This window comes from Megalobrama amblycephala, linkage group LG11 (assembly GCF_018812025.1).
Source record: "Megalobrama amblycephala isolate DHTTF-2021 linkage group LG11, ASM1881202v1, whole genome shotgun sequence".
Lineage (NCBI taxonomy): Eukaryota > Metazoa > Chordata > Actinopteri > Cypriniformes > Xenocyprididae > Megalobrama > Megalobrama amblycephala.
The window spans coordinates 25,089,486-25,112,448 of NC_063054.1; the positions used below are offsets into that span (position 1 = coordinate 25,089,486).

At 35.6% G+C, this 22,963-nt stretch overlaps 2 protein-coding genes across 6 annotated transcripts in view; both read left to right on the forward strand.

Annotated features, from left to right (window-relative positions):
- Positions 1-956: 956 nt before the first annotated feature.
- Positions 957-14,672, forward strand: si:dkey-19e4.5 (UBA_like_SF and PTH2 domain-containing protein). The gene is made up of 7 exons (XM_048206941.1): positions 957-1,344; positions 1,697-1,779; positions 1,976-2,047; positions 6,075-6,149; positions 10,117-10,214; positions 12,049-12,163; positions 12,441-14,672. Exons 2-7 carry the CDS (start codon positions 1,699-1,701, stop codon positions 12,525-12,527), a joined length of 528 nt encoding a protein of 175 aa, XP_048062898.1. The 5' UTR covers positions 957-1,344; positions 1,697-1,698; the 3' UTR covers positions 12,528-14,672.
- A 4,092-nt stretch (positions 14,673-18,764) lies between these two features.
- setd5 (SET domain containing 5) overlaps positions 18,765-22,963 on the forward strand; it is a 41,416-nt gene continuing 37,217 nt past the window's right edge. For 2 of the 5 annotated variants that reach the window (XM_048206932.1, XM_048206935.1), the window contains exon 1: positions 18,768-19,291. The gene's annotated coding sequence lies outside the window, so the exon portion shown is untranslated. Of the gene's footprint in view, positions 19,292-22,963 lie in introns of all 5 variants that reach the window. The other 3 variants (XM_048206931.1, XM_048206933.1, XM_048206934.1) reach the window with 3 other exon arrangements.

The window sequence follows — 22,963 nt, forward strand, 5'->3', positions numbered from 1 at the left end:
ACAAATTTCTATGGACACTAATTATATAAAACTATACTGTCAGTACACCATAGTTATACAAATGAACTACATGCATTTAGAATGCATTTATTTCCATTCAAAGGGATGTAAAAAGCATAAACATTTTGATATTAGGGCTATTTGACTTGGCTCGAGGATTCAAGGGGAAAAAATAATTTTTTCTCTAGGGTTCCAAAGTTATGACAAAATGCAAATCACCTTATTATAGCCCCACCTAGTGTCATAAGGGTGTGTGTCTGTGCACCTGAGTAGCGGTCCTGCCAAGTTTGGGGTCTCTACGATTTATGTTCTCTGTCGCCCATACTCTTTTAGGGGAGAAAACAAAGTAGGCCTACAATAAAAAAATCAGTACAAACACAATAGGTAAAAAAATAAAAAAAATCAGTACAAGCCTTTGGTGTTTGGACACCTAGGCTAAATAATCCTTTTTAACATTTACAGCTGTAAAAAACTAACTAGCCTACAGTTAGCCTAATAATATTAATATTATAAACACAATAAATACAATTAAGTGTCTATAAATACAATTAAATGTATGAGTATAATATTGTGTTAGTATAACATAGCTTAATAGTAATATATTACTCGTGATAATAACAAATTGTATATGTAGTATAAACTGTAGAATAATATAGTGAATAAATGAAAAAAGTAGGCTAAATAAAATAGTGAAGCAGTAAATTGTGCAATAATATAATAGTATAAGTAGTATAATAATTTAATAGGCAGAGGTTTCCAAGATTCTCTTGGAAAAACGGTTAATACAACCTCAAACTAGTCATATATTTATATGTCTATCTATGATCGTTTCTACAGTCCACTAATGAGCATCTCCGCCATGTTTGTAGTTCTTTTAATATTTGTTTGTGTCATCCACTATGTAGGAGTAATGAATAAACGCCTGAGCAATTTTAGCTGCGGTGTGCGGATAGCTATAGTCTTATTAACTGAAATAATTTAATTTAGTTTGATAGCTTCAGAACGTAACGAAGAATACATTTATTAATTTACATTTACGTTTAAACAGGGAGGTTTGTCCGAGAAGCTTTGGCTTTGTAGAGTCGGTGACCCGGAAATGTAACCGACATGACCCATGAACTTGGTGTATACGGTAATGTGTAGTTCACGTTTGCATGGAAAGGCATTGTTGCAGCAATTTTTTTAAAACTATAAGCGGCGTTTAATGGAAATGAGAGGTTAAAAGTAATCGCATAACACAAATGAATCTATGTCTATTTGGAAGTGAGAAGAAGAAACAATCGCTCGCTAAGAAGCTCACAGTCTCATTGGGGGATAATCGCTTTCAGTAGTTCAGTAAAGCAGGTAAGAGACACGATCGTTAACACCCTAAATTACAGAATACAATTGTCCTGAGCTGCTTTTACTTAGATTGTTCAGAAATTCCCCAAATGAGTGGCAGTACTGGAATTAGCATTAGCAGCTACAAACTTGATGTAGCATGAAAATATTAATGCATATAACGGACACTCAGTTAATATTATATGAGTCTGGATGTGTCGGCAGTGAAAGGCATTGCGTTCATTTTGACCTAATTGAAATGCGTCTGTCAGAGGCTTCAGCATAAGAAGCTGCTATCTTCAATTAAAACCTGACAGTATATCACTTACAGTCTGTTAGAAAACAATATAAGGCGTTTATAATGTGTGTATTTTAGAAATGGAGTCCCAGCAGGAAGTGAACCCTGTTTTCCTGCAGCAGCTCAGAGAGTTGGACATTCCTGAGGAGGCAGCCAAGCAGGTACACAGAATCTTACACATACACCAAACCTGCTTAAAATGAACTGGCAGTGCATTTGCAGTATTGGTTGTTTCTCATAGCTCAAAACATTTTGAGCACCAGAACAGTTTGTATACTGGATATTAGATTCTGACTTATCTTCTATGGTCATGATTGCTGTCTTTTGGAATGAGATGCTTTTATTTATCTGTTACAGGCACTCTTACACACACAGAATGTGTCTGCAGAGGAGGCTGCAATGTATTACTTCAACAAACTGGAGAACGAGGTACATACATGCATACAATATTTAAAGTACTTTACAGTGAATACAGATTTGTCTGTAGGACTCGCTGCACAAATATGACAAAATCATAACTGTCAACTCACCCTCATTATTGTGATTATTAATGTTGATTAATTGAATCTACTGTAAAATACTTGTTTTGAAGAAACATTATGGCAGATTAATAATGTATACACATACATAAACAAGCTGAGATCTGTATATTTTAGTTAACATCTGTTTTATAAATCAGTTGTGATGTTTCAGTTATTATGACTTTGTCAGACATTACAGTTTTGGGGTTGACTCTGAGTATTGTACGTGTTACAGTTTATGGTAGTGGTTCCCACTGTTGTCCACAACAATTTTCATTGGATTTTTAAAATTTTCATAGGTTAATATATCACCTCTAGTAAAGACAAAAGTACGGAGCCCCTAAAGGGACCTTTGCAAAAATAAAAAATGAAGGAGTTTCGCGTGCTCACGAGATACTTTCGCGTGAGATACTTTCGCGTGCGCACGAGAAACTTTCGCATGCGCACGAGATACTTTCGCGTGCGCACGAGAAATGTATTGCGTGCGCACGAGATACTTTCACGTGCGCACGAGAAACTTATGTCGTGCGCACGCGTTACAATTTCCGGTTTGTGTATACTATAACCTACTTCATTTGTGCGTCACTGCCTATAAAGAATGCCAGAGTATGGATGCACATAAACTAATAAAGATCATGAAAATTAAAGAGAAAATGAGAGTGGATGCACATGAACTAATACAGCTGTATTTGCTCAAAATCTGGCTTTCTTAGACCAGATCGTCTAGGATGAATCCAGCTAATTATTCGTTTTAATTAAACACGTGCCTTCCTTATATCTAAAGTGCTTTATGTCAATGGCTCTGCTCGCAATAAGCGCTGTTAGAATTGAATGGAGAAAATAAGCATGTCTCTGCCACCTGTAAGGATGCGTTAAATCCGACAAAGTGGTTTAATAAAGGGCTGTTTGATCTTGTGAAATATGAAATTTTAGTACGCCTACATTTTACAGTTCCAGTACTTTTACATGGGAAAATATAAATATGGCCTACTGCCCTAACGAAATACAAAGTTTCATCATTTTTACTGTACCAATGTTTTTTCATGAACTACTAAACGTGGCATTATGACAGTGCACACTGAGCCCATTTCCCAGCGCGATTCTTGGATGCCACAAATGGACATAAGTCCTTGAAAAATGACGCACTTCCCTAACGAAAACCACATTTTGAGCACTTTTTACTGTATAAGCCTTATTTATTTATTTTTTTAACTTGGCAAAAAGAACAATGCACACAACTATTCATATCATGGCCATCACAGAGAATGCTTTAAAGCAGACAGACATAAGACCGTGATATAAACTGCCCTACGAAAGCCACATTTCAGCAAATAGATCGTTATTAATTTATGCACATCCATACTCGCATTTTCTGCATAATTTGAGCAAATATATCTTTATTAATTCATACTCGCATTTTCTTTATAATTTTGAGCAAATAGATCTTTATTAATTCATCCATACTCGCATTTTCTTTATAATTTTGAGCAAATAGATCTTTATTAGTTTATGCATATCCATACTCGCATTTTCTGCATATTTTTGAGCAAATAGATCGTTAATAATTCATGCGCGTCCATACCATCTTCTTCTTTATAATTTTGAGCAAATAGATCTTTATTTAGCCTATTCATGCATACTCGCATTTTCTGCATAATTTTGAGCAAATAGATCGTTATTAATTTATGCACATCCATAGTCGCATTTTCTTCATAATTTTGAGCAAATAGATCATTATTAATTCATTCATAGGCTACTCACATTTTCAATTTTGAGCAAATATATTTTTATTAATGTATGCATATCCATTCTAGCATTTTCTGCATAATTTTGAGCAAATAGATCTTTAATAATTCATGCGCATCCATACTATCTTCTTCTTTATAATTTTGAGCAAATAGATCATTATTAAAGAAGAAAATAGTATGGACACGCATTAATTATTAAAGATCCATCAAAAATATACAGAAAATGCGAGTATGGATGTGCATAAATTAATAACGATCTATTTGCTGAACTGTGGCTTTCGTAGGGCAGTTTATATCAGGGCCTTATGTCTGTCTGCTTTAAAGCATTCTCTGTGATGGCCATGATATGAATAGTTGTGTGCATTGTTCTTTTTGCCAAGTTAAAAAAATAAATAAATAAGGCTGATACAGTAAAAAGTGCTCAAAATGTGGTTTTCGTTAGGAAAGTGCGTCATTTTTCAAGGACTTATGTCCATTTGTGGCATCCAAGAATCGCGCTGGGAAATGGGCTCAGTGTGCATTGTCATAATGCCACGTTTAATGGTTCATGAAAAAAACATTGGTACAGTAAAAATGATGAACCTTTATATTTCGTTAGGGCAGTAGGCCATATTTATATTTTCCCATGTAAAAGTACTGGAACTGTAAAATGTAGGCGTACTAAAATTTCATATTTCACAAGATCAAACAGCCCTTTATTAAACCACTTTGTCGGATTTAACGCATCCTTACAGGTGGCAGAGACATGCTTATTTTCTCCATTCAATTCTAACAGCGCTTATTGCGAGCAGAGCCATTGACATAAAGCACTTTAGATATAAGGAAGGCACGTGTTTAATTAAAACGAATAATTAGCTGGATTCATCCTAGACGATCTGGTCTAAGAAAGCCAGATTTTGAGCAAATACAGCTGTATTAGTTCATGTGCATCCACTCTCATTTTCTCTTAAATTTTCATGATCTTTATTAGTTTATGTGCATCCCTACTCTGACATTCTTCATAGGCAGTGACGCACAAATGAAGTAGGTTATAGTATACACAAACCGGAAATTGTAACGCGTGCGCACGACATAAGTTTCTCGTGCGCACGCGAAAGTATCTCGTGAGCACGCAAAAGTATCTCGTGAGCACGCGAAAGTATCTCGTGAGCACGCGAAACTCCGTCATTTTTTTATTTTTGCAAAGGTCCCTTTAGGGGCTCCGTACTAAAGACAAATCTGCTTTCAAATGTTTTATTTACAGCAACTAGGAGTGCAACAAGTTGTTCATAATGTACTGAATATAGATAGGATAAGAAATTGAAAATAATTTTTTAATAATAAAAATCACAATTTACCAAAAAAAAAAAAAAAAAGTTCATTACAAAAAATAATAATTATAAATATATAAATAAATCCCCGGTGGTTTAAGATTTAAATTTTCCTAACTTTTCCAGGTCTAGAAATCACACTTCATATATCCAGCTTTCCAAGACTGTGGGTGCTGTGGGGGTAAAATATAGAAAAAGATAGTTGTTGAGGGGACAAATTTAAATCTTGATCTTGATTTTTAGTTGTTTCAGCTTCTTTGAAAGCATGTTTTGTCTAATTTTAAGTAATTTTAAGCCTTAAATCTGGAAGGGCCCCTGTGATTTGTTGAGGGCCCCTATTAAAGAACCACTTATTTAGTAGATTTAATCCTGCAAATAAAAACTTTTGCTATGCCTGAAACTGCAGTGTGTATATGGCAACTGGTTTTATTCAAACAGTAAATAGAATATATTCAGAAAGTGAGAAAATAGCACAGCACTCCCTTTATAATAACTGAAGCTATTAATAATCAGTGAAGTTGTCTACACTACACAATAAATCTCTTATTTACATTCTGTCTACAATTTGTTGGTTATAATGAGCATTTTCAGGAGTGCTGAACTCTAAGCTCAAGCTGAACAAAATTGCAAAAAATCAGCAAAAAAGTTCAGCAAATTTCGTCGATGCAGTGACTGATTTAAACATCTCTGATTGGCCATTGTATTCCTGCACTCATTGGTTACAGTTCTCAACGTTGCAAGAAAATAAATAAATAGAAACTTTTGTCTCAACGGGGATAAATCTAAAGAGAATGCTGTGTAATTGAGGCAGCCATGATAAATCGATTACTATAATTTTTTTAATTGTGCAACCCCTTTTTTTTTTTTTTTATTACAGGAAGAGGGTGATGAGGACCTGATGTTCAAAATGGTTTTTGTTGTAAATATGGAGCTGTCCATGGGTGTTGGAAAGGTAGATATTATTTATTACAATTTTCAAATTTACAACACTATATGAGTGAGTATGAATGAGATGGAGGGGTGTGTGTGTGTGTGTGTGTGTGTGTGTGTGTGTGTGTGTGTGTGAGTTTGTTTGTGTTTGTATGTGTGTTTGAGTTTTCCTTTGTTTTGTGATCTTATGTATGAGGAGGGTGCTCTTTGTACTAGGTCTGGGCGATATATTGCATGCGATTCTCACGCGCATTTCGTCAGTAAAGCCGGTTCCCTGATTACCGCTAAATCACCATCACCTGCTTTCAAATGGAGCGCCTTTTAATAGACAGAGCCGTAGTTCACGGACAAGCCACGCAAAATCGCGTTCATTATCGAAGATGAATCGACTTCGATAATGAACCCAATTTTGCGTGGCTTGTCCGTGAACTACGGCTCTGTCTATTAAAAGCCGTTCCATTTGAAAGCAGGTGATGGCGATTTAGCTGGGCTGGCTTTACTGACGAAATGCGCGTGAGAATCGCGTGCGATATATCGCCCAGCCCTACTTTGTACCAATCATAATAACATTTTTTTCACTAACATTTCACAACCAGCAGAATGAAATTTCTTAACAAAAAAAATAAAAAAAATAAATATATATATATATATATATATATATATATATATATATATATATATATATATATATATATATATATATATATATATATATATATATATATATATATATATATATATATATATAAATAAACAAACAAACAAACAAACCACCTTCATCAAACTATTCTACATAATTTGTGTTGAAATAATAAAATGGGTCCCACTTTATATTAGGTGTCTACTATGTACTAACATTTAAAGGTGCAATATATAAGAATTTTTCAGTAAAATATCCAAAAACCACTAGGCCCGTGTTATATGTTTTGTTCACTTGAGTACTTACAACATCCCAAATGTTTGCAACTATTTGTAAATCGTGAGAAAATTGCAATTTTAACCAAGGCTCCGGGACGTGTGAGGAGTCGCCTGTCAATTGCGTCATACCCGCGTTACCCTCGGTTTACGGTTTTATTTTGTAGAAACCATGGAAACACCAAAGATGCTTTAATATTTACATATTTTAATAGGCAAGGGAACAACTGTTTTGATATATTTATAGACAAAACTAATTATTGTTATATAGCTCAACACATTTAGTCTTATTGTTTAAATCTAATTTTCTTGTTTTTTTGGGGGTTTTTTTTGCGAGTACCATGCTTTACCATGCCTCAGAGAAAAACGCTATTTTGTGAAGTAGCTAATATAGCATCAGATGCAGCTTTATTTTTAGTAACAGTAATACAGAATTTTCTCCATCATACAATACGTTTTAAAATTAATTGCATGCCATTTATCAACACTCCTGTGGCCTCGTTCAGCTCCCACAGCACTCGTTCCTGCTCTGCTTCATACTACAGTAATGTTAATAACCGCATCCATGAGCATGATTTCTTCCCGAGTCCTATCCCAATTCTTTTCCACCGGCTGTGATGTTAAGACTACACGTCCCAAAATTCCTCAATCAAACTTGGCGTCATCAAGCTACGCCTTTGTTTTGAATAGGCCTCTAGCGACCTCTAGCGGACAGAAAATATTACATAGTGCACCTTTAAATTAATCATTTGACACGATGCTCTTATTGTGTACATACATGTTTTACATTGTACTTATATTAAAAAATAATTAATTTCTAATTACATCTACAATTACACTGTTGACCCTTCCCTTACACCTTAACCCACCCTTAAACCTAACTATAACAACAAACCTGTCCTTAATTGTACCTGTATCCCACCTTTATAGCAGCACAAGTGTTCTGCAATACATCAGCACAATAAGTTCATTGTACTTATTTTTTTTCATGTAAGTACATAGTAGTTAAAGACACATCATATAAAGTGTGACCATAAAATGTATTGTTTTCAATAATATGCAGCTCAAACATAATTAACATCTCAAAATGTGTTTTAGGGTTTCACAAGCCTTTAAATTTGTCCTTAGTGATCAATAAAATCGATCCATCCATAAACATCAACACATTTTCATTTCTTCAGTGATTGCAGAATACCTTTTTTGAAATTCAAAGCAGACATTTTGGTTTGCCTTATGTTTTATTATTGAAGCTTGTTTCTGCCACAAAATTTTCAAAATGTGATTCTGTAAGACAGATTTTTTCCACCAATAATATTATCACATTTTATTTGATAATCATGACTTGGTATCTCATAAAAATGAGAAACTTTCTAATAATAATGATTTAACATCTCATAATAATGAGAAAGGCAATTACGGTATAAATGTGTTCTATGTTGCATGTAAGTAAAAGCTAATGAAACTAACAGAATTACCAAAATAAAATGACATGTTTTTATTAGGTTTATGTGTAATGAGATTTATTTTCCCTAAAATGTGTGAGACCATGTGAAAACAATAAGGTTGTGATATAAATAAAGGCATCTATAGAATGTGCCTTGTATTCTTGTTGCATTTACATGGCTTTGACCAGCAGATGTCGCCAGTGTGCCGATTTTTCAGCACTTTGATACAGTGATTCATTTGCAAGCCAAAGGAAATTGATGCTTCCATCCAAAGTTGCACAAAATTGGAATATCACAAAAAACATCTGCGAATAGACTATATTCATAGCAGCGCCATCTTTGTTGTACTGTTATTTACTGTGTTTTTGGATTGTTCTGCAGACGAAACACTGCAAAAATATCTTTCCAAGAAATTCAGTAAGAAAATACAGTAAGTTTATCCCTCACAATGGCGCTGCTCTGAATAAGTTCTAAAAAGCACAGTTTCCATCTGATGTGTTCAAGGCCCTGTTTCCATCTTGTATTAAAGATGCTTTTTGGTCAATCTTCCCTTATGTTAACCCTTCCCTTACACCTTAACCCACCCTTAAACCTAACTATAACAACAAACCTGTCCTTAATTGTACCTGTATCCTCGCAAGCGGAGGAAGGAGACACATACCCGTTTACGCCTGGTATTTGGTCTCTTTTGTCCACTTTTGATTTTATCCCTACTGTGATTTCTTCGAGGGGAGGGTCTATGGGTGGGGTTTTTTTCTAATCTTTCGATCTATTGGACAAAATAAGCTTGCACAATTTACATATGAATGCTCACATGTCCACAACTAGTTCCGTCACATGTGTGACACTGGCCAACAGAAGCACAGAAGCTCCTTCCAACATGCTTTCAAACATGCCAAAACGAAAGAGAGACAATGGTATCATTCCTGCTAGGTGGAATGCACAATGGAGGAAATGTTTGTGGAGCTATGGCAACAATACTTCTGCATTTATGATGTTTCCTCGAAGGACTAAGTTACCGCGATAGAGTGAAAAAATGTTACCTCAGTTCTCTTTGGAGAAAATCCAAATATCCATGCAATCCAATGTCCACTTTTGGGCTTTTCTGACAACAAGACAAAACATGCTGCTAGCCATTGTTTGTTTATGCTTACAGCACCTTCTGTCAGTCAATAGTCCCACCTTCTCGATGACAGCACGCATGCGGTTAAAGCAGCACGCGATGAATGTTCAGGTAGCAACGTGTAGTCTGACATGGTTTTTGTCCACGACACAAGATTTTAGGAGTCAAAATCATATAATCTGTCACAGTGACTATCGTGACTGACAAAAATATTATGTAGTTTGAACCCGGCATAATAATCAGGAATGGTGAGAGATCAGTGTGCTTGGTACGATTTTAATCTTCAAACCAAACTTGGGTCTTTAGCCGACAAAGTTTAAATCCCACCTGGCTAGTGCGCTTTGATGTTTGTGAACACAATCATGTGAGATAGATCTGGGAGGTCATTTTGATGACAGACTTTAGCTCAGGCATTTCATATTAACTAAACCAACATTTGAGATGATGTGCAATGAAACAATCCGCTGGTTAGTCCAGTTATCCAGATGAGCTGTGTGTCCCTGTAGGTGGCGGCGCAGGTGGGTCATGCAGCAGTGGGTTTGTATCAGGCCTTGCAGGAGAAAAACAGCTGGAGGGAAATGGCCTGGAGATGGGACCATGCTGGGTAAGAGATATCACTGTTGTTTCATCCTTCTGCCTTAGCCTGATTCTTAGATCGTTTCCTGAATACATTACTGGTCAAACGTTGGAATAATTACAATTTTTTAGTGTTTTTGAAAGAAGTCTCTTATGTTCACCAAGGCTGCACTGTTGATCAAAATTACAGTAAAAACAGTAATATTGTGAAATATTACAGCTTAAAAAAGAGCTGTTTTCTATTTTAATAATGTTTAAAATTTAATTGATTCTTGTGGTGGCAAATCTGAACTTCATGTGACACTGAAGACTGGAGTAATGGTTGCTGAAAATGCTTTGGCAACATAGTAATAAATTACATTTTAAAATGTATTACAATAGTTAAACTGTTTTTTTAAATTGTAATAATATTTCACAATATTACTATATTCAAATAAATGCAGCCTTTTTGAACACAATAGACTTAAAATCTTAAAAGTATCTGAATTAAAGTTTTTGACCTTTTTTGGGTCACTTCATGTGTTTTTACTGCTGCTTCATCTGTCAACAAAAGTTTATTTGCAAACTCTCCATTACACTGTGCCACATTTACCAAACAAACAAATGCTCTGAACAAACATATAATCCTCCCATGCGATCCATGACTGTAATATGTAAATGTATTTTCCAATGTAACATTACAATTGCCATGTTTTAATTGTACAAAGGCCTCTTATACAGTAGGCCACCTTTAGATGTTTTAGCAATGGTATAATGACCATATATAATTATTTCTCAGTCTCTTTATTAGAATATAACCAGAAAATACAGGAAATTTGTATGGAGTATTAAAAAACAGGGGAAAAAACGACTTCTGTAGACTAAAGTGGTCTTTTGTGACCTCCCCTTACACTTGAGCAATAGCAGGAACCTGGCCCTCTTAAACCTAAATGGAATGGAAAAGGACTGGAAGGCCAAGAAAACTTTCAAAATATGAGAATTTTTTTTCAGATTTTCTTCTTTGAGAAAATGGAAGGAGTACAGGAGGTCACTTAATACTGATTTTTTTTTTTTTTTTTGCTTAAAGAAGCCATTTAAAAATCACATTTTGTGTACATATTTCCTGTATTTTCTGTTTGTGTTGTAATAAAAACAAAAAAATAAATATGGATGGTCATTAAAACATTGCTAAAACTAAGCTGGTGGGGGCCTAAGACTTTTGCAAAGTACTGTATGTCAAAAGATCAAGGCAAATTTGATTTCTCATGTCATGATGACCCCTTTAAAACTTCCATTTACATAAATGTGTCTCCACAAAACTAATATAAACCTGATCTTCAATTCCCACGCTGTATGCAAATTTAAGGAGTTCACATCAACGAAAGCAACAGATATGAGCTGCATTTTATCATCCGCTAATAGGAGAGAAAGCGGCATCAGCACTAGTAAGATAATTGAGTTTTGCTACTTTTAATGAAACTGAATTTTCACTTCCGTTTTCGACAGATTGCGTATTGCAAAGAGAGATACTCAACTGTGGTGGGCCATATATGTGGTGATGCGTGTTGCAGTAGCGCTCTCATATCTGACTGTAAAATGTCATATAGCCTATAACATGTTCTTGCACGTTTATATTTTTACCATTTTGGGTGGAATAAAATTTACATGTTTGGTTTCAACAACCAGATATAGTTTAATTTGGAATGCGTCTCGGACCACCTCCTGAAGTGGATGGAGTGATCTTGAAAGTGTTTCAAAGTGACCAGGTGTAAAACAGGCCCTATTAAACCAATCTGTATTCAGATTAAAAAAAGGAATCCTCACCGAATCAAAGTATTTATGTTAAAAGATGCATGTGTTTGTATGTTTTTGTGGCTGTTTAGATCTAAGAAGATTGTGTTACAAGGCACTAACATGGCACACCTGTTGGAATTGCAGGCTCTTGCTATGAGCCTCAGTCTTCCTACAAAGCTAGTACAGGATGCTGGACACACACAGGTTAGCGGCACATGCGAACGAATTGTGGTTATTGTTTAATGTGGCAAATGGTGGGACTGTACTATTCTGTTTTTAGAAGTACAAAATACCTAAAATAGTAATATTAGAGACTACATTTTTTCATGGGTTATGGTTGTATATGCTAATTTCTTACATGTATTTGACATAAAATGGAAAATATACAGAGAGGAAGACATTTTAAAGATGTATTTTGTCTGATGCAGTTTTGTGTGACTATATTGATGAAGCCTGGAAATTGATGTGTTTGTGTGCTCAGGTGGAGCCAGGTTCATGCACTGTGCTTGCCATCATAGGAGAAGAGGAGATGGTGAATAACGTCACAGGCAGTCTGAAACTGCTGTAATGCTGAGGAAAAACTCTTCAAGTGTAGATGTGTGATGTACCACAGAAAGAACAGGGGTCAGCGTTTCCCCACAGTAGCATGGTTCTCAAGATAAAGGTGCACTCAGTAATTTTTTGTTTATGTTGTGATGACTTATACTGACAGCTAGCGACGTGAATGCATCTTCACGCAAAAGCAAATGTTTTCTGTTACTTATACCTAGGGGTGGGCGATATACCGATATACCGCTATTTCGCTATTATATTGTCAACCAGTATAACTATTTGAGTATTGTTTCTATTGTGGTTATGCCAATGTTTCCTTCAGTGCTGAATCTCCAGCACTACGATAAAAGAAACTATGTTTTACCCCAAGTATGAATGTGAGTTTGCAATTTGAATTGAATGTGATGTGAAAAGGAAGTGAACTGCAAAATGATATTGAGTTGTCATTGCGAGCTGCACACAAAAACAAACATACAATGAGGTATAGTCAGATTCACAAACAAATGACTCACTCAACAAAACTCACATATTTAATAGTTACCATTTTGTATGTTTGTAACATTTCCATGCATTTAAGATTGTCTCTTATACATTTACATGACCATGTAAGCCACGATCTGTGGGAGAAACCCAGGCATGTTTAAACAACTTTCACATAATCTGTTATGAGAAGCGATCACACAGATTCATTTACTTCAGAAATTGAGTTGGAAAGTTAAAACTAAATTACGTTGGGTAATTGTATTTAGTCAGTATTGCCATGGAAGGTTATCCAAAATGTGAAATGGAGAAGAGGCTTCAAAACAAAAGAAAGTGTCATCATACTCATTGCTTGCAGTGAAAACAGTATTTTTAATTACCTTTCATTGAAATATTGTTCAAATTAAAAATCTAAATTCATCAAATTTGTGATAGCTCTAACATTAATTGGATTCATAAGGACTCTTGTTTTCTGTAGTTTTTGAGGTTAGACTTTATTTCAATAGTTCACTTTAGACATTCTACTAACTCTAAGTAACTTTGCAACTACATGTCAACTAACTCTAATTAGAGTATTAGTGGACTGTTAGGGTAGTAGAATAAGTTGACATGTACTTGCATGCATATATATTTGGTCTAGATATCGTTACATTTTTGTTTGTATCGCCCACCCCATCAATACCTTTGTGGAAATATACACATTAAGCAAAAGGGAGGTTGATTACTGAGATTAAATGAGTAGTATTCGACTGCTAATGCGAATCAACATGAGGTCACCCACTCTATGTAAAATAAAACGGCTTTTATTAAGCCACTGAAATCATTGTAGTCTTAATCTTATGTGAGTGTATGTGATTTGAAACATATTTTCAATATTACAATTAATTTATTTTGTATAACTTTTTAATGAAGGAAGAAATTACTGAGTGAACCTGTGGGGAAAAAAATTAAAAACCTACCTACATAGTTTAACAACAACAACAGACATGTTCAAATTATTGCATTTTTACAGCTTTTAAATTATGCGAGAAGACAACTAATTGATATTATCAACAGGTCCCTGAATTTCTATAGAGCTAAAAAAGTTCTCAAAGAGGAGAGTTGTCAATTAAATAGCAGTGTATAAAAATATGTACAATGAATTATAATCACATGTAAAAGTTATACTTAATGTGCCTGTAGAACCCAATGTTTTGATGCTTGTGAAATCAAATAGCCATTGTAAAAGTATAATGTATAACATGTTTCTTCTTTTTTATCGTGTGAATGTTATTTTTTATTGTTTACAATTAAACGTACCCAATTCCTTTTGTGATGATAAAATCTGCCTGAGTGTAGCTATTTATGTAAATATGTTGGCTTGACAAAGCCTAAATACTGATACAGTATTTATATAAACGCTATTACTATTATATAACATACTATTTAAACTCATTAGCAACCAAGCACCAATTCCTCTCAATCCTCAATCACAGGTTTTGTCTAGTCTTTGCAGAAATTACATGCTAAATGTCAATTTCCATATTTCTCTCTCTCTTTCTTTGTAGTTTCCCCTATTAGGTGGAATTTGACAATTTGGTGTGTATCCTCAGAATGTCTTTTTGTTATCAGGACATAATAAAAATCATCTAGTGCTTGGCAGGTCTTAAAATTTGAAAAATAAAACCTCAGATGAACAACACATCACATCGTGTCATTATTTGTTTGGCAAAAATAAAGCCAAAATGGAAAAGCCATATGTGACAAACTTAACTAGTTAACATGTTAAATTATAAAGTACATGGGACAAGTATGGCATGTTTGCAAAGTTGCATCTGAAAAAACCATACGACTTATGGAACAATGTCCTTTGGACAGATGAGACCAAAGTGGAGATGTTTGGCAATAATGCACAGCGCCAAGTTTGGTGAAAACCAAAAGAGCATATCAGCACAAACACCTCATACCAAAAGTCAAGCATGCTGGTGAAGGGCTGATGATTTTCTGCTTGTTTTGTTGCCATGGGCCCTGGGCATCTTGTAGTTATTGAGTCGACCATGAACTCTGTATACCAAAGTATTCTAGAGTCAAATGAGAGGCCATCTGTCCAAAAGCTAAAGCTTGGCCAAAATTGGGTCATGCAACTGGACAATGATCTCAAGAACATCAGCAAATCTACAAAATGGCTAAAAAAAGATCAAGGTGTTGCAATGGCCCAGTCGAGGTCCAGACCTCATCCTGACTGAAATGCTGTGTTGAGAGCTGTGCATTAACAAATGCCCACAAAACTCAATAAACTAAAGCAGGGGAATGGAATGTTGATCCTGGAGGGCCATTGTCCTGCAGAGCTTAGCTTCAACCCTGAAAAAAAACACTCTCCTGCCTGTAACTTTAGTAATCCTGAAGACCTTGATTAGCTTCAGGTGTGTTTAATTAGGGTTGGAGCAAAACTCTGCAGGACAATGGCCCAGGCTCCAGGACCAACATTCCCCACCCCTGAACTAAAGCAGCGTTGTAAAGAAGAGAGGGTCAAAATTCCTCCAGAATGATGCGAGAGGCTGAAAAAGTCATACAGAAAGTTATTGTTGCTAAAAATGGACTTGCAAGCATTTGAATCATAGGGTGTCCTAAGTTTGTATGTCGTGTTGTTCATCTGAGGTTTTATTTTCCAAATTTTAAGACCTGCCAAAAACTAGATGATTTTTTTTCATGTCCTGATACAGAAAACCCTGGAATTCAATAGCATGTCCTAACTTTTTCACATGACTGTACGTTTAAACATTTACATCTATTGCAATGATAAAATCAGTTTAAACCCAATGTACAGTTTATCATTTTTCCCTTAAATTAATTTCATCCCTGTACCTAATTTCTAAGTGGTACCTTTAAAAAAAAATCGGGACATATTAGGTCAATCATGTTTTTATTGACCCACAAAGTCAGTTGTGTTACTTATTAAAATTCCTCAACTCTTACTTCATGGAAGAGTAAAGTGTTAATTGGATATTCTCTTCTTAGCAGAAGCAGTAGGTTATTTGACTAGTTTTAGCCTACTGTTTATAAATACTGTGAATTCTGACACATTACTCATTTTTCATACTGCTATGGGGAAGTAACTAATTTGGACACAGGGAGTGACTTCCTGTTGCAGTACATTGTATGAGGTGACACACAGGCCTAATTCTTATATATTCATCCGTCACTCCCCATCCTGAACACTCCCTCCATTGTGATATTACGTGATTTTAATCACGTAACAGAAATGTCATGTCTCTTGCATAGAACAGCAACATTAAAATGGTTTTCTGGCACCACTTAATGTGCATACCAATGTAGTGATTGCAAACATTGGTATTGGTCTGTATTTCAAATGTATTAATTTTGTTAGCAACGAAGATATACATGTATTCATTTTGTTAGCAACGAAGAACGCTCCTTCGATTTCCTGTTGGTCTACTATGATAAATGAGGTGTCTTCTCAACTGACCACAGCTGCCTACTCGTCTACATTCAACGCTAGACTTTTGGCTTCAATCAAGACTACTCACACACAAACATTCGTAAACACAGAAAATTGTATCAGCACTAAATCTCAAAAATCCTTTTTTTCCCCTAGCCATAATACATGACTGTTACGTAACTGCAACAGTCTGATAAACAATCTTTTGCAGACAGCTGCTTGTGTTATGACGAGACAACCTTTAAAATTAAATTCTTTGATTCGTTGCCACAACTTGTGACAATGCGAGTTAATAATTGTAATGTTGTAGATCAATATTTGTGTTGGTCATTTTACTTTTAAGGATTTCTGTAGCCTATCCTAATTTTTGATAATTTGCTTATTTTCCCATAACTATTTTAGCTGTTAGTATAGTGAATGCAGACTCATAATTAATTCAATTAATTTATTTTTTTTTAAAAATTACAATACAGTAATAGAAACAACTAATGGCCACAGAACTTACTTGTTCATGACATTGATTGTGCCCATCAATTGCATTTCAAATTGTACACCAGGCTATAGTGTCAAATTCTGTGCATTCCTTAAAACTTTTTTTAATGGCTCAATTTAGAAAAAAAAACAAAAACAAAAAAACATTTCCGCTGATTCAAAATTATGTGTGGTTTCATTTCAACATCTCAAAAATGTGTTTTAGGGTTTTGTACCCCACAAGGTTAGCTTGTTAAACCATAAATATATATTTGCTCATTTCATTTTAACAGATTCAAAAAGGTATATAATAAGTTACTTTATTACAATATAAGCATCATCAAAATGGCCTGAGAAACATTCATTAAACGAGCGTTTGTAGACAAAGGCTTTGTCTCAGACAGACATGGTAATTAAACTACTTAAAGTAAAAAATTAATACACAGAAATATTTAATGTCAGTTGCTGTCTTCTTAAGTTGTCTTCTATTATTGCATTGACTTACATTTTTAGATAGGTAGTTTGGTGATTCCTTAAATTCAAATAAATATTATTCAAAAGTATTTCAAAACCACAGTATTAATAAAAAAGGACTAGATATAAAATAATATCAAAACACGTACGATACATGGACACTGACAAACATGTATTCACATAAATTGATTTTACATCCTGGATAATACACGTCCTGGATGCCCACCCTCTTCAGTTGCGCGCGCAATGCACACGGACACACATGCTGTTAAATGACATTTCCAATCCTGTTGAAAAATATAAGTCTATGCATATATTAAATATAATAAATGTATTACTATAGTGCATCTAAAGGCAAATGTAACTGCATATGTTGCGGCAGGATACGTTTTCATTTTTGCAAATTTTGGTTAACACAAGTCGGTGAAGACCGTTGTGAGCTGGTACGTTGTGGGCTGCTCTGAAATGGACAAAAAAATCTACTAATAAATTATCTGACTGTAAAAATAAATGTATATTCTTTAAGTAATGAGAATTTAACTACGCTTTTGTAGATACGCTGTCCAACTGCGGAGGGCGTGCATGAATCACGCTCTCTTCACAGAAACGACATGTACCCGTCACGCTTTCTCTTCACAGAAACGGCTCAAGCCTTTATTAGTTCTAAAATATACTACTACCTCGAGTGTGCGTTTTTTTGTAATAATCCGTTGTAAATCATTCCTAAAATGAATGTTTTTATCATCTGCAACGCAAACCGCACGCAAAACCATTACAGTGGGTGTGATTTAATTGGTTTTCGGTCTTCTACGCGTGGTTTATTGTTTTGGCATATGTTTGGTCCCCTTGTAGTCCTCTTTTTTTTAAATCGCGGACCACAGTTCGCCAACTAGGTTAAAATTTTGGATAGAATAAAATCCTGCACCAAATCATACGTCCAGTCCAATCCCGGATCCCCTCATATATTCCTCGCAGTATTGTTGACGCTCTAATATCGCGGTCCCTGCGAAAGCGACCAAGGAGACCCCGTGCAGCTACGGCTGTATAACAAAACACTGTTATTCCTTTTTACACGGATAAAAGAAAAATAATAATCCCTTATACGAAAGACCATTGAACTCCATGGCGTGTGTATTTAGGAACATCTTTTCCCAAATCCTTAGTCACTTCTTTCGAGAGTATCCAGTTTAATTAGGAGTTCGTCTCCGAAACCTACATCTCCTGCCGCCCTCTCAACGCCATCTCACGCTTCAGAATGCTGACTAGAGAAGTGAGGCACCTCCAAAAAACAAGGTTCTGCCTCTTTTTCGTCTACGACAACATTAAGCTCCTCGACGATCCAACAGGATATGCGCGTTCCTGTTTGTTACACCGACTGACACATTCTTGCCCTATAGCAAACCAGAAGGCGCGAGCTAAGCTGAAAGTCCGCCTTCATAATGAACCCCTGCTCCGCTGTGGAGGAAACCCTGTATTATGGTTGTGTGTAGGCTTCGCTGGGAGCCGCGGTTGATGCCGGTGTAGAGAGGGGGATGGGCAATACTGCAAATGTAAAGGACATGAGATTGAATCACAGCCTTGAATCACCAAGTGCTGTACATACCCATATAAATATCGACTATAATTTTGTGAAATAACATTGTATATTGATGTATTCTTTAGCAACTCAACGTGAACATTTGAAGACCGCACAATGTCGTAAATGGGAGAAAATGTGAAACTTTCAACTCTTGCGTAAGGGACACTGAGAAGTTTGGAAGATAGCCTGAGTGCCTCGCGGTCTACAGTTCACAGGAAACACCGAGGTTGCAAGAGAAGGCCTCCTGTTCTGCCTCGCATTGATGTTGGATTTTTTAAAAACACAAAACACCTTTAATAGGCTTTTGAATTTCAAATACGTTGGGAGGACGCTGTAGGTAAGGTACTTTGTTATTTCTATGAAGGTTTTGATGGCAATAGCTTATGTTTTTAATGAACTAGTTAAAGTTGATGCAGAAGTTGGGAGCTCAGTATATCAGCTCTTGTTTATCAACACCAGTTGTAGCTTTCCTCTTTCAGCTCATCTTGGTTGAATGTTTCTGCTGTCACGTTAATTAATAAAATAATTTTTTAAAATGATGTAACACCGTGTTGGTTGGTCTGCATGTTAGCTTGATGTAGCCATAATCACAATCCCACTTTGCCAAGAACCTCGTGCTAAGAACTGCTTTTTGCTGTAAACATTCAGTGATCGGCCTACTGTTATGCTGCCTGTCTTACCTTTTGCACCTATATCGCATTCACGGCATTCAACATAATAAATTATCAAAGTGAGCAAAGGTATCATTTTAGTTAGCCGTTAGCTTAGCTGAGAGAGGCTGTCTTAAAAGCTAGTAGGATTTAAATGCATTAAAGTGTTAAAAATCAAAGGATCTTGATTTGTAAATAAGAGGAGAAATGTTTGAAATGGGTTTCGTGGCAGAAACTGTGACTATGGGCATTTTAGTGTTAGTTGGCTTGTTGTTGTGTTAATCAAGTTTATATGTGAAAACAGACATGGTAGAGTTTGTATTTACAACATTTGTGCTTGTCAGAATCGAATTTGATAGACTGTTTTCCGAAAACATTGGAAATTATGTATTCGGTTGCTTAACTGTATTGCATAGTTTAGTATAACTTGGAGGTACTTTTGTTAGACTCACAAAGTGGATTTATTTTGTCTTTTCTAAAAGAAGATAGTTTGTCGGGAAAAAGCAGATATCCTGTTGAGCACTGCTCTCTGCCTTTCTGAATCTATATTTTTGATATAGCCTGCTTCCATCTTGTTGACTATGAGATAACTTTATTTATTATTTCTTGTTATGGCCTGTTTTTTTTGGGAAACGAAAATAATGCGAACCCCAAGAACCGTGACTTGCTTTTCTCATTCTTCACCTCCGCCTCCCCCATCAACCAACCCCCTACTCGATCCATGAGAAATGGGTGGTATTTCTAAGGGGAACTCGCCTTTCCTTTTTTAGCCTCCATTTTTATTTCAACAACAAGTGAGTGGAAACGACAAGGAAGAGAAGGAGACCGAGAGTGATTAGAACTCAACCAGATTCTCTCTCTCTCTCTCTCTCTCTCTCTCTCTCTCTCTCTCTCTCTCTATAAAATTATATATATATATAATTAGTTTCTAATGTGACGGTTTTCGAATGCTTCAAATAAGTAACATTTGCTGTTTTGTTATTTCCAGCGTGTAAAATGAACCGCGAGGAAACGCCTGCTGTTGTGGCAAGGCCGCGTACTCCATACTCAGGGTTAATTTTACATACATACACACTCACACATTATTTTAGCAGTCCTATGGCTGTATACTGTACTGTCTGTTCACTGATAAATTTGATATCATCAGGACCCTGAACAAAGAGTGTCCATAACAGTGCCTGATAGAATTCACACATTATTGAAATGTTATGCTATTTGCATTGCCTGCATCAGGTAAAACTGAACTGTAATGAAAACTGTTACACTATACAAGATAGTGTTGTTGTTAATGCTTATCCAATGGACATAGTCTAACAGCTTCAGTAAAAATAATGACTGGCCATGTACCTACAAATTTTTATTCTCAAAATCAAACAGCTGCATGTATGTCTTTGCTTTAAAGACCACAGAAAGGAAGTGTCTTTTTTGTAGTTCTTGAAGAGTTTCCTGGCAACTGCAAGTGTATGATTGGGCTTGTCCGACATTTTCCCAGTATGTTTTCATGTTTTATTTTCGTCCGCCTTGAACTATGTGAAACCTGATCTTTCTGTGACTCACCCGACTCGTTATCTAAAGTCAACGTGTGTCTTTGTCCAGAGACAAAAGACAAGCTTGGAAAATCTTAACTTTTAGCTGATTTGAAAATAAAATAAATGCCCTTAAACATTTTAGTATCAAAACTACTGGTTTCCATTTAGCCTAATATATGAATGAAGAGAAACTGTACCACAAATAGAGACATGCCAAATATGCAAAGCATTTTTTTTTCACAACTGTTTTTTTTCTGTTCTGTCCATATTTAATGATTTTAATCAAAGCAATATTTAGTTTTTTTTGTTCATCTATTTATATGTAATTCCTTATATTACCAATGACAAAATTATGTTTTTAAATGTTGTGACTTGAATAACTTCGTTAAATAGGCTACTTTTTATTATTATATTTGCACTTTAGGTACTTTTTTTTTTAGTTAACTGGTAGGACAGTCTGTTTCTTCCAAAAAGATGTTTGGTTGATATCTGTGCTCTGTCCTCTCTAGGCATGATAGGTGATTTCTTACCTAAACCTATGCATGCACACATCATAGCTCATTGTGATCAATGCTTTTTGAAAGGATATGTGAAATCTTTCTTTTTGTATTAATTAAAAAAAAATAAAAGTTTAAGTGTAGAAAATGCATGGAGAAAAATGTTTGTGTGTAGTTTTGTAGGGCCTTTAGCTCTTGTTCTCTTATATGGGACTAAAAAATAGTTGCTGTGATGCCTGCTCCTCTTCTGCTTCCTGATAGGATGGTTACAGAGGGCCTCAGCCAATCAAATGCTTTTGAGTGTTGTTGGTCTCTCGCTCTCTCTCTCTCTCTCTCTCTCTCTCTCTCTCTCTCTCTCTCTCTCTCGCTCTCTCTGCCCCCTTCCCCCTCCTTAACCAGTGCTTTGGAACAACTAGCAGCACAGTCTTAAAACAGCTTTTAGTAGCATAAACAATGTTTTCTAACTGAAAGGGAGCAGAGCACAATGCGGTATCCATATGTACTCTGTCAGTTAAGGTTCTCTGGCCTCTTGTTTCTGTGCGCCCTGTGCGGCCATTTTATCTCCTGAACAGTCTTCCAGGTATTTGGCAAGGGTGGGTCAGTCATCTTGAAAATGAGCTGGCAGAGAGAATGTATTTAAATAAAACTCTCTGGTGATAGTGTCACAAATAGCCAGCGGCCTTTGTAGATAAGGATTTGTTTTTGTGTTTGAATCATTTAAAAATTGTAGGCAGAAATGTGCGTGGCCACAATCCAGTTTGTGTTGTGAACAGTAATGCTTCTTGATGCATTGCATCCCAGACAACAGAACGACCTCCCCCCGTCAGCCTTTGCACTAAAAAAGGCTTTTTAACTTTGCTGGGTATGTGTGGCTTTAAAAAAAATAACACGTCCTATTGGATTTGAAAATTAGATTTTGAAAACTTATGACGTCATAGGATATTTCCAGTATTCCTGATAGAAGGGTATTTCCTACTTTTGATCATTTTTAGCCAAATTTAGTCATGCGGTCATGTCCTGTTTTGTGCAGTTATAAGACTGATACTAGTAGTAAATGGTTGTAAGAGTGAATATTGTCTTCCAGATGAGCAAGACATTTGTCTTTGATGTTGTGCTATTGGGGAAAGTGAAACTGAATTCCCTCCATTTTAGCTAACAAGCACAAAATGTTAGTGCTATTTTAAAGGTTCTTAATTCTGTTTTGGAGGTCTCCTATAACAGGTTTACATGCATCATTTACATGCACATTGTACATCAACGCATTTTTCAATGATTCTCAAACAAATTGTTCGATGCTTCAGACTCTCTAAATCCCTGCTTTCCACAAGCCTAC